Genomic DNA, 12,928 nt, shown 5'->3' with positions numbered 1-12,928 from the left:
TTTTCAGTAAAGACTCCCATCATCCTTTGTTCCCTTGAGCTAGACATTTACCTTATCAATGGCAATTCTGTTGCATGACCTTCAGCAATCTTCTCTGATCTTGATGCCACCATTTGAAGATGGTGGCATCAAGACCCACTAAAATAGGAACATATGAACACACACACACACACACACACACACACACACGAAAGATTGTTTAGTTTTTTCTTTTTGTGTGTGTGTGTGTGTGTTTAAGATTTATTTATTTTATGTGTGTGTGCCTGGTGCCTGAGGAGGCCAGAATAGTGTTGGATCCCCTGGAACTGGGGTTACAGATGGTTATAAGTGATAAGCGGTCGAATTGGTGCTGGAAACCAAACCCTCATCCTCTGCAAGAGCAACAAGAGCAACACGTGTTCTATATCACTGAGCCATTTCTTCAGCCCCTTTATGGTTATTGTAAAGACAAAGAAAGGTGACTGTCTCTTGATGAGTTGGCACACACAGTTATTTGTGTCCACCATGCCTTATTTGTGACACTGTGTTTGTGTGTATATTTTGTTTTTCTCTTTAGGCATTTCTCACTTTACCCTTGTGCTCAAGCCTGTATTATAATATCTGGAGGCTGGAGGGATGGCCCTTTGGTTAAGAGAACTCACTCTTCCAGAGGACCTGGGTTTAACTCCTAGCACTGATGTGGAGGCTCACAGCTATGTAACTCTAGTTCTAGGGGATCTGATGCCTTCTTCTGGCCTNTGAGGGCATGGCACACACATAGGGCACACATATACATATGCAGACAAAACACCCATACCCATATAAAATAAATTAGAAAAGAAAAAAATTTTATTTTTATTTTATTTTATTTTATTTTATTTTATTTTATTTTATTTTATTTTTTGAGACAGGGTTTCTCTGTGTAGCTCTGGCTGTCCTGGAACTCACTCTGTAGACCAGGCTGGCTTCGAACTCAGAAATCCTCCTGCCTCGGCCTCCCAAGTGCTGGGATTAAAGTGCGACACCACTGCACGGCTAGAAAAAAAATTTAAAGATTTTTAAAAATCCATAATAAACCCTGAGCTGGCTAGTTTTTATGGGAACTTGACACAAACTAGAGTCATTTTGGAAGAGGGAACCTCAAGTAAGAAAATACCCCCACCAGATTGTGAGGAAGTCTGTGGTGCATTTTCTTAACTGACGTTTGATGTAGGGAGGACCCAGTTCACTGTTGGCTGTGGAGCCCGTGAACTGGTAGTACTTCAATAAGAAAGCAANCTAAGCAAGCCATGAGGAGCAAGTCAGTAAGCAGCACCCCTCCATGGCCTCTGCATCAGCTCCTGCCTCCAAGTTCCTGCCCTGACTTCCGTCAGTGATGGGCTGTGACCTTAGAATTATAAGCTGAAAGAAACCTTTTCCTCCCCAAGTTAGCAATAGAAATCCGGAGATAAACCCCAACTCCTCTTCATAGACTGGCTGGTCCCGAAGTTCTTTTATGTGTTGAAGCCGTGAATCTCTATTTTTGCTAATTCAGGTCCCTAAAAGTCTAGGGGAACTCTTCAGGCTGCTGAGAGCAACAGTAGAGAGCTTTACCTCCTGCCTCTGTTCCCCAGACTGCTAGCAATAAGGATTCCCAGAGCAGTCAGAGTGTCACTTTAACAAAGAGTGGACAGGTAATGGTGACATCCCTATGCACTGGACTGTGCTCCAGAAGGAGCAACAGTGAAGGAGTGGGTGATGCCCTGCTTCCTGGAATTCAGGGTTGGACTTTGGGAGCATTTGCACATGGCCTGTGGAAGAAATGGACAACAATCCCAGACATGTATTCTGGGATACTTCTCCCTGGAGGCCAGCTGGGCCTTGAGTACAAACGGAGAGAACAGCTAGGGCTGGGGCTGAGCATGTTGGGAGAGGAGGTGCACTTGGTGAGGTGAGGGTGTTGGGGAAACANAAGAACAAAGTGAAAGTAATTCAACGTTCACTTGAATCCCAATGAAGCCTGGTAACACATTCACCAGAAATATCCCTGTCTCTTATCCCCAATGTAGGTGGTGACTGTCTCACCTCATCGGTGAGAGCTGACCTCATAATTTGGTTAACTGCCCAAAAGGGAAGGGGTGGGGAATGTTCAGGAATTTGGATCCTTGTCCGGCTGAGCATCTTTGATTAAAAAAACAAAAGCAAAACTGGTTGGTTCTCACCAGGGTATCAGAAGGTCCAGAGCTCAGCAGGCAGAGGTCACGTGGGCTTTGGTTAGGGGACAGGTCAAGCATTGAGATTTGTTTTCTGAGAATCATGCCNACTTGGCCTCCAGGGCTGCCTGCTGCAGAGGTTTCTGAGGGGTGGGACTCGAGAGGTGTCTCTGCTTGCTCACTTTACAGGACTGGTGTGAGAAAGGTTCTGGAAACTGTCAGCATGTTGGCTTGAGCCGACCTGGAGCCCTGGGTGGTTTTCTTCTACTTCCTTTGTGGGGTTCCTCTATTCTGCCTGACCCCGAGGTGGCTTCTACCCATAGACTCATGAGAGATGGGCCCTGCAGATAGGTGGAGGGTAAACTGGGTTGACCAGAAGTCCAGCCTTCCCATCCATNTCCTTTGATTCTCTTATCCCTCTCCCTCACCCCTTGTATTTTCCCGTTATTTTCTGACCTGACCTCCCTGAGTCTCTGTTCCTCTTACTCCTGCCCAGGTCCTGGCCTATATTCTGAAAAGGGGACAGCTCTCTTAAAGGCAGTGGCACCCAGAGAGTTGGAGCATTCTGTATGCCAGTGGGTCTCATGCAGCCATGGTGAGGAGAAAGTGTCACCCTTTCGAGCTCAGTCTCCCTATTATTTATTTACTGGTGCTGGAAGAGAACTCAGGACCTGGCACGATCTGGGGAAGCACTGTTCTACGAAAACTTAAACCCGTCATCTCAGAATTCACTCTTGATTGTTGAGACCTGTTTAAAGATTTTCCCGAGTCAGTATGTGGATAACAGTGTTTTACTTATTTACTTTATAATGTATGCCTATGAGTCTTTACCTGTGTGTATTTGCCTAGTGTCTGTAGAGGTCAGAAAAGGGTGTCGAGTCCCCTGGAGCTAGACCTAAGAGCAGTTGTGAGCCACCTTGTGGGTGCTCAGAACTGAACCTGGGTCCTCTGCAAGTGCTCAATGGCTGAGCCGTCTCTTCAGCCCCTCTCCTATTTTAAAACAAGAATTATGTAACCCAGAACGTTGCCTCCTAACCGTTTGCGCAGTTCAGGGCATCAGCGCACCCTGACATCCATCTCAGAACTCTGCCTTCTAAAACTGAAACCCTTAGCCGTTAAACACTAACTCCCCACTTCCTCCTACACTGCCCCTGACAACCCGCCCTCCTGCTTTCTTCTCTTTCTTTCTTTTTAAAAATATTAACCAAAAGTTTTACTTCCTAAGTGACTGTCCCCTTCATAGCCTCCTTCTTTCTAAGTGTTTGGCTGCTTCCGAGAGCTTCTGTGAGAAGCACTGACCCCAGGTTCAGAACTTTTTTTTGCNTCTGGTTTTCTGGCAAGCCCAACAGAGTGTCTGTTTACCCTGGTGTATAAGGTTTCCTTTCCAGTAAAGGTGAATTAATTTAAAGAAAAAAAAAAATCGGAAGATAGTTCAGCAGTTAAGAGCACTGACTGCTCTTCCAGAGGACTAGGTGTTAATTTTAAGCACCCATTATGGTTGCTCACAGTCTCCCCCGCTTCCCCCCCCCCCTTTCCATGCTCACACATACAAGCAGTCAAGAAACGCACAGAAAATAAAGAATAGAAAGCTGCAAATGGTGTTGGATGTGACTGTGCTGAATCAGGTGGTGAGATCCCCAAGGTGGGTGTGTTGGGTGGCCAATGCTATTAGAAAGTGACTAAGATAAGGAATGTAATGGGGAAACCAGTCTACAATCGTTTGGACCTGTGGTGAGGCAGGACATCATGGTGGGAGTGGATGGTGGGCCAAAGTCAGTTCACCTCTTGTAGAAGCAAAATGGGAGGGAGAAAGGGTCTGGGGCCCCAATATATCAGTCAATAGTGTGCTCTAATGCCCTGACTTCCAGAGGACTAGGGGTAACTTCTTCAGGGTTCTTGTATCTTTCAGTGACTAAGTGTTCAGGATAAGGCCTTCTGGAGACATTTAAGGGCCAAACCACAGCTGTGGGAAAGGTCATGAGAAAGCCCTGGAGTCCAGGCAGCTGCTCTTGGTGGTTAGAAACTGCAGGACCAGGAGACCAGTGTCCCTGCTAAAGCCCAGTAGGAACCAAAATGGTAAAGCTAGTTTGTCTTCTAACCCCTTTAAATATTATTCTTCACTTAATCCTAAGGAGCTATTTTTTTTCAATCCCTAAAACCTGCTCTATCTAGAGGGATGGTTATAGCCACTTAAGTTGAGGTGCCTGAGACCTGGAGCCTCCCAGCAGAGTGTCGCTGGGGTGTGAAGTGGAATTGGGCTCTTCAGCTGGTGCCTGGCTTGCTTGGCCCCTCCCTCAACAAGTTTGAAAAAATAAATCAGTCAACTTTAAGAAATATATTTAAAAGTACATTTAGAGGTGGGGCTGGTCAGCTGCTCACTGATGCCATCTTCTGCAGGTTCCGGGAAGTCCTTAGCATAGTTTTTTAATGTTGTACCCACTACAAAGTAGCAGGATTATGTCATTGCTTCCTGGTCTAAGCTGTGTTGAAGCCATTGTTTTCTAGGCATATGGTGACATGTGGCAGTTTCCTGATCTGTCACCTGGGGTTCTAATATGACTATTGGGGACACAGCTGTACACATCACACTTTACTATTTAACACAGAACAGAATTATCGTATAATAATGAACATTACTGTGGTGTGTTTATTACAGTACTGGGTCTGTAGGAAACATGACTGTGAACCATAAAGAGCTCAGCCTGGAGTATTCACCTCCCCAGCCTTGAGATGCTGTGTGTGACAGGAAATGNAAGCCAAAATGTTTGCAATACAATGAAGGGATGTATGTAATTTTGACTCCTGAAGGAGTCTCTTAGGCAAGATTTGTTTCCGGTTTCTATGTTGGAGTTAGAAATGAATGCATGGTCACTAGGATCTGCTCCTTGTTCTTAGGTTTTGGCTGTGGTGTCCCTTGGCTCACTCTTAGGGTAGCAAGATACTATGGCAACCAACCCCCACCCCCACCCCCATTCCAGTCTGTGTGGACATAAGCCACAACACCTGTTCTAATTGGATCTGCCTGAGGGACATATGACAGTCCAAGTCCATCTCTGTGACCTGGTGCACAAGGCTTTTGTTGGCCAGTAGTGTGTTTGTCAGTATCCTCAGTGTTCTCTGGAGTCTCCTAGACTGAGAGAGGATAAAGGCTCTGTCTCTTCCGGCTGCTGTTACAAACCCATAGATGAAAAAAAGTGCCTTGAAATAATGAGAATGTCTTCCCTTCATGCTGGAGGAAGTCACAGATGTCTGAGTGGCTGTGTTGTGAGGCTGTGTCCCACTTGCATACTACCAGTTTCGTGTTGTGTTCTTGGGTGTGTCTGTGGTGGTGGTGGTGAACCAGGCAGCTCTGAGAGGCCTCTTTAAGTGGCACTAAGCCCTTTCTCGAGGCTCTGTGCCCATAGCCTAATCACTCCCCAGTACTGCTGTCTGGGGAGCTAGGATTTCAATGTGGGAGCCGGAGGGACACGACATCATCCTAGGCAGGTCCACCCAGGGGAGTTAGGTGCTGTTACAGAAAGAGGTAGATGGAGGTCGAGGGCATCCCCTTCCTGAGTGACAAGTCAGATGTGAGTGTCTTTTCTATGCCTGTCTACTGGATTGTTGGTGGGGAGAGGATGCCTTTGAAGCTGTTGTCACCAGGAGACTTTGGAAGGAACATGGCAGGAGCCTGTGAGAAGGTGGCCTGGCTGTGTGACAGGCACTGAACCCAGTGTCTGCAGATGTGAGCTCTCACCTGACCAACGTTGGGACTGATTCTGAATACACTTGGAAAGCTGTGCAGCACCCAAGGCTTTCTGCTTTACTCCATAGAGTTGTTCCAGTTTGCTTTATACTTAAAAACTTTGGTGTTAAGAAAATTTCTCACTTGAATGTCCTGTGAATCCTTGGGGAGGCAGACAGATTGTAGTGCTTAGACCCCAAATAGGAAAGGGCAGCAGACATTCCCTAACTCAGTTCAGGAGTGTACAGTATACCAGCTGCCCACAGACCCCAACACAAAACCCCTCACCACAGTGTGNGAGAGAGTTAAATCCAGAGAAATGTCAGGGAGCAAGAGGGTGAAACCCAGGAATGCAAAGTTGGCTTGATACTAAAACAAAACAAAACCTCAGTGTAATGTTAGCAGCAAAAGGAAGGAGGGCACTAATTGTCACTGATGGCAGACCTAGCTTTTGTCAAGAGCACAGAATTCCTCAGCCACACCTCATCCATCCAGCTAGCCTACTGGAAGTTGCAGGCTTCCCCTTCCTGGCCCATGTTCCACCCAGCCCTGAGTCCTCCTTTCTCCCTTCTGCGTTCTCCTGCTNACCTCCTACGGAAGCAGAAGCTACACAAAGGCAGAGGCTCATGTGTGTGCTGAATTCTTCTCAACATCATAGGTGATCCAGCAAAACTCACATGGTTTGGATCTTCAGTATCCCTCAGGGCCCGTGTGCTTCAGGCGTGGGGTCAGCAGAACCTTTAGAAGGTGGGGCTTAGAGAAAAGAAGTTGTCTTTGGAAATGTGTNCTTGAAGGATTGCTGGGTCTCTAGTTACACTGTCTCCTCTTGTGAGCAGCATCTTGGTCTCCACACACTGATGCCAAGAGAAACAACTAACACTAGGCTGGAACTCCTGAAACCATAGGCCCAAGTAAGCCTCCCCTCCTTATATGTTGCTTTTTAAAATAGGGATTTGTCATTGTTTTAAAAGCTGACTACTCCTCATGGACTCAGAGAATGGCTGAGCATTAAAGATTCCAGGAGGACCAGTGGCACAGGGGGAACTGAGAGGAAGGAGGTGTTGCCCTCTGCCTTAGCTGTGAGAGTGGGAGGGATGGGCTACTAACAAGGACATGTGACGTGCAGGGAGGCATTTGCAAAGGGATAAAGATAGGGGAGTTGTGGGAGAGAGGGGCTTATAAGCTGAGATCTGACTTCAGATGGTTGAGGCTTCTGCCTGAACCTGCCTGTGGATCTGAGGGTGTCAGTGTCTGTGTCTGCTCTGTTGGGGAGGCCTGGAGGAGGAGGCAGAACCAGAATCAAGGTTCAGGGAAGCACACTGACCTGCAATTCCTTGCTCTTGTGGTTAAGAGTCCTATAAACATTGTAGTGAGGTAGTCTCTACTGACCTTGTCCTGTTCCCAGCCCCCAACTAGGTTCTTCCTCCCCCTCTAAGAATCAGTGGATAGATAGCTAGAGTGCAAACCAGAGGTACTGTATCATCAGTTCAGGATCGATAGCCTTAGACAGGGTAAAACAACTTAAAACATAGTGCCATAGGGGATTTGAATGAAATGTGTGTGCCTCAGTCAACGTTCCATTGCTCTGAAGAGACACCACCACCATGGTATTTCTTATAAGGAAAGCATTTAATTGGGTCTTGCTTATGGTTTCAGAGGTCTAGTCCATTACCACCACAGTGGATAGCACATAGGCAGATATGGAGCTGGACCTGGAGCTGAGAATTCTACATCCAAATCTACAGGCAGAAGGAAGAGAGAGCTACTGGTCCTGGCTTGCGCTTTTGAGACCTCAAAGCCCACCTCCAGTGACACACTTCCTCCAACAACACCACGTCTAATCCAACAAGACAACACCTCCTAATCCTAAATAGTGTCACTCCCTGATGGCCAAACATTTAAATATATGAGCCTCTGGGGGCCGTCTTATTCCAGCCACTACAGGGTATAAACATGTTAGCTTTGGGATGCCAGCCACTGGCTTTGAGAATTGCTGCAACTCAAAGCTCAAAGGTCTTTGGATGACAGTCAGTATTGGTCCCTAGCAGGGCAAGTCTGCAGGTCTGGTGTCACAGCTCTCACAGACTTTTAGAGTGGTAGAGAGTAGAGTCTTTGTAGAGGTGGGCAGTTTTGATGTCTACTGACTGGATGTAGAGTTCCTGTACCTGCAGTTGCCCTGTCAAAGCCCAGAACTTGGCTTGAGTGAGCCCCCTGCTGGAGGTAGGAATCTCAAGTGCTGGGGCTCCAGTCTCTATCAAGTTATCAAGTTCATCTCCAGCAGATCCTGAAGGTACTCAGCTCTTCCTGGGTTGAAGCTGTATATCTATAGAGGACATGCTGGACCAGGATGGTCTCTGATTGGCCGAATGTAGACACACAAATAGGGTGAGCATAGAGCTAATCACAGAAGAGCTGTCAGGAGAGGGGAAGATCCTTGTGCCTCCAAAAGATGGTCGGAAAGCTCTGTGTTGGAGCTCCATGTACCCCAACAGCAGTAGGACTGCTGGCCTGTGTTCAGGATCCCCCCTCAGCTGGGTAAGAGCTTTGTGTCTTGTTCTGTCTGATATTCCCTAGTCCTTTCCAGCTAGACTTTGTTCCTATTAAATGAGGATATGGTGGTTCATACGGCAGGTGAGTGGCAGTTCCCTGTAGCACCTTTACCTTTCTGCAGATATCAACAGTGAGACAGGCCATACTGCCTGATCCTCAGCCCCGCTGTTTATTGTGCTGACCTAAGGTTCCCGGGAAACACAGGTGTGTCATTTTCAGACTATGAGACTTGCCATATGTTCCTTGAGGGTGAGNACACTGCTGTCTATTGGTTCTGTACAATTGGGGAGGTGCCCTGAGGATAGCAGTTGATTTAACCTGGGCATGGGGGTGCACTGAGCAGAAAGCCATGTAAACTGGTTTCCATTTCTTCTGTAGAACATGAAACATGACACCACCCACGTGGGCAGACCTGGTGGACTTTTTCTTTGCCTTCTCAAGTTTGACAGGTTTCTCCTGATTGGTTCTTTTCTANAACTCATTTGCATACACAGTCAATTAGAGTCCACTAGGCTTTCTGTAACTAGGAGACAAGCCATGTTTTCCCCAGTTTTGCTTCCAGCTTGGTCTTAGTTGTTTCTGCTATCTTTAGAGGAAGAAGCCTAAATACTTCACAGTCCAGTTCCCAGCCATAGTCAGGCTTCCAGCTGGATTAAGTCTTCTCTAGACAGTCAGTCAGTCAGTCAGNCAGNCAGACNGTCAGACNGNCAGACAGACAGACAGANAGACAGACAGACAGATGAACTTGTTCCCACTGTTTCAGCCTTAGCCTTTGAGACGTGCCTATAGATGCAAGCCAGGGAACCAACTCTAGCCTTCAGGACCTGCCAGAGATGGGAGAACTGTTGTTCCTGCCTCTCTTGTCAGTGACCCACTCTCTCTGCCAGGAACTTGGCACCCCAAAGCCTTACCCACCCAGTGGGAGCTTTTGAGCTACAGCACTTGCTAACGGGTACCCCAGAACACAGGGCTGCCATATTTCTAACTTGTTAGTTAGCATCCTGGGCCACCAAGGGTCTCAGTTTCTGATTTCCTGTTTGAGGATCTGTGTTCCCATTTCAACTTTTTACTCCTGTGTGACGAATGCTATCTTTGTCTGCCCTCCCTGTTATTTGTGAGGAGGCAANAACCCAAGATAAGAGAATTGACTCTCAGTAACATCTTACATTATGATTAGAACTTTCAGTAGAGGAAATGCCCCTTCTTGATAGGAAATGAGGAAAGAGAGGCCCAAGTCTCAATACCCTTTTCAAGAGCTCACCCCAGCAACCTAATNCTCTCCCACTAGAGATTGTACATCCTCCCAGTAGCACTGAATGCCTATGACCAAGCCTGTAGCATATGGGCCTTTGGGGAACATCCAACACACAATCTATAGCTATCACATAGACAATGTCACTGCCCGGAAAAACCTGTACTCCTCACATTCACCCCTAATTTCCAGCCCTAATAAGTTTGTCCAGATATTTTAATTATAAGCCATATGCCTAGATTGGGCAGATCTAGTACTATACTAACTTATTCTCCAGCTATAAAACCCCTTGCTATTTGCAGTTTCTCCCAGCCACGTGGTTCTGGTCTATTAGGACTTCCTCCTCCTCTTCCTCCTCTTCTTCCTCCTTCATCCTCCTTCGATCTCTCCTTTTCCCTCTACCTGCTACCCCCTCTTGAGCCTCCAGTTTCACCTTTCCCCACCACTGCCCAATCACAGGCCTTTTACTGACCAATTAAAATGGGGAAAAGGTTCACATGGCATCGTCTGAGTAGTGAGGGTCTGCTCCTTGGGAACAGCCCCTCCTGAGGAACCAGTATTAACATTAGAATACAAACAGCNCAGCCNGGTGCGTGGGACNGGGTGGCGCACTCCTTTAATCCCAGCACTCTGGAGGTAGAGGCAGGCGGATTTCTGAATTCGAGGCCAGCCTGGTCTACAAAGTGAGTTCCAGGACAACCAGGGCTATACAGAGAAACCCTGTCACAAAACAAAACAAAACAAAACAAAATACAAACAGCATCAGAGCAACCCACCACATCACTCTTTCCCTACACTGTCTCTTCTAGTGGTTCCTCAAGTCATACCTGCGTTACTAGGACATTCACAGCAGAACATGACTACCCATGACCTCCTAGACTGTTTGGGCTTTACCAGAGTTTCCAGGAAGGTCCTCTTCCAATTTACTGATCCAAGCTAGTGTCCTACAGGGCAGTTATTTGTCCTGTTTCCATAGTCTCCTTTGATGGATGTGAATTTTCTAGCCACACACTCTCTCTCTGTCGCTCTTTTTCTGTCTCTCTGTGTGTCTCGTGTGTGTGTGTGTGTGTGTGTGTGTGTGTGTGTGTGAAGCTTAACCTTGAAAAATATCTTCAACTACTACTGAATAAAGTCCATCTCTTGCATAAAGAGTGAGAGACTCTTCCTCAACTTTGTTCTTCCCCCTTGGCTTCTGAAGTGCTGTATCCTCAGAGGGATGCCTCAAGCTAACCACACATGCCTTTCCCTGAGAATTCCATCTCCCCTCACTGGTGGCTGAGGTTGGTTTAGTATTTCAGACTTCCTGCAGCAGCTTAGTTGGTACCTGTGTTGTGTCTCAGTGTNCTCAGTTGTGATGGGAGTTGTTGCTTGTGACCACCTGGCTTCTAGCAAGACATTAGCTGGACATGAGGCTGGAAGTCTGGAGATGTCTGTTCAGGTGTGCTATGTGCCACTGTTTTGTGTCGAACAGCATATTATGTAACCGAGGTTGCCCTCAAACTTGCTATATAGCTGAGGAGGACCTTGAATTGCAGATGATCCTGAGTTTTGAGATTACTGGCAAGGGCCACCCACCATGGCTGGCTTTTAGCTGTGACTGACTCTAGCATGTCTGTGCTGTGTTGGAGACTGGGCTAGGTGAGGCTGAGGCACTTTGCTCAATGGCTGTCCTACCCTGGGCACTGGTCACTCTGCATAGATAGCTCTCAGTGTGTGTGACAGGCAGGACAAGTCTCTGCCATCACCCTGCCATCTTGGTGGCATTCATTCAGAGGCCACTTGGAACTTGCAGTAACAGTGAATACCCACTTAGCATCTGGTAGGTGCTGACATTTGTCCTCAGTTCTCCTTGACCTGGGACTGTTGCTGTGCTGTGTTATGGAGCTGAGGCAGTGACACCTGATGGCTTCCCCAGCATGTTTCCAGCTGTCCAGCTTACCTGTTGCTGGGCTTATCTGCCTCTCCCCTTCCTGTGGTTGTGAGACCAGTCTGAGTGCATAGGGACCGGTTATCACTATACTTTGTGGTCTCCAGGTGCTGTAGAAGCCATATGGGGATGAAGGATAACATCTGGGTGAGTGCTCTTGAGTCCAGCCTGGATCAGATCCAGTATTTGTACCTCATGCATAAATCCTCTTCCTGCTGATGAAAAATTGCATCAGTAACTCATAGGTTGAAAATATTGCATAGAAAATTCCAGAAATAAACTATTCAATCAATAGGTTTTTAAATAACTTTGATTACGGTCTTGTTATAACTTGTATTTTATTATATTACCACTCAATCTCTTTCTGGGCCTAATGAGTAAACTAAAATTCACCGTAGGTGTGTGTGGAGGCATAGAGAGAGGCTGCAATAGTTTCAGGGGTCCTCTGGAGNCCTGGGCTTGCTCCCTGAGGTGAGGAGGCCTTGTGTAGTCCCATGGAGAAATCTCGGAAGGTGACTGTTGAATACAGAGGCTGTGTCCAGGTGCTCAGTGTCTGGCTTGATTTGCCTAGCAGGGGCTGCGTACAGTGACTCAAGCCCTCGGGTTGCAGAGCTCTGGTGCTGGAAGGCTTGGTTTGGCTTCTTTCCTTCTTTTGTTTTCTTTTGGGTTGATGTATGAGGTGCCTCACCTCTGTTCTGTGTTTCAGTCCAACAGGATCCCAGGTAGAAGCCTCTTCTCTGGCTCCTGTGTCTTGCAGTATGGTTCCAGGGAATGATCTTTCCTCTCTTTCCNCAGGTCATCCACCCGGCCAGAGGTAGCCAGCATAGAGCCATTGGGCTCCAGTGAACAGCAGTGCTCCCAGAAGGCAGTGGTGCAGGCCCGCTTGACCCAGCCAGCCCGCCTGACCAGCATCATCTTTGCAGAAGACATCAGTAAGGGTTTTATGGGGGATCCTTGGTGGGGTTGTGAGACAGGCTCCCTTGAGACATCTACCTGGGGTCTAGGAAGCGTCCTTTCAGGTTTTTCCTCACTGAGACTGACTTTCTAAACTCATAAATTAGCATTTGTTACCTTAGATACTCTTAACTGGTGTCAAATCAAAGTGAAAAAATTTGACCTACTATAGGAAACCATGTCTTTTTGTTCCCTGTATTTGGTTCATTATTTTGTAGATGTGGAGTACAGTTTTCCTCAGGATTCATGGTAGGTTGGTTCCAGGGTCTCCTGGGATGCTGTACTCCTGGGACCAGCCCCTCAAGTAATCTGGTGCAGTGCTTGCTTAGAACTGTTTCCTGTATTCCTCA

General features: G+C 47.1%; 1 protein-coding gene across 1 annotated transcript in view; it reads left to right on the top strand.

Annotated features, from left to right (window-relative positions):
• Nup210 (nucleoporin 210) overlaps nt 1-12,928 on the top strand; it is a 105,995-nt gene that overhangs the window by 3,314 nt on the left and 89,753 nt on the right. The window contains exon 2 of the mRNA XM_029478233.1: nt 12,420-12,556. Coding sequence (XP_029334093.1) covers nt 12,420-12,556 — 137 coding nt within the window. The remainder of the gene's footprint in view (nt 1-12,419; nt 12,557-12,928) is intronic.

This window comes from Mus caroli, chromosome 6 (assembly GCF_900094665.2).
Source record: "Mus caroli chromosome 6, CAROLI_EIJ_v1.1, whole genome shotgun sequence".
NCBI lineage: Eukaryota > Metazoa > Chordata > Mammalia > Rodentia > Muridae > Mus > Mus caroli.
Note: the sequence above shows the minus strand (reverse complement) of the source record. Positions and strands in the feature narration are given on the sequence as shown.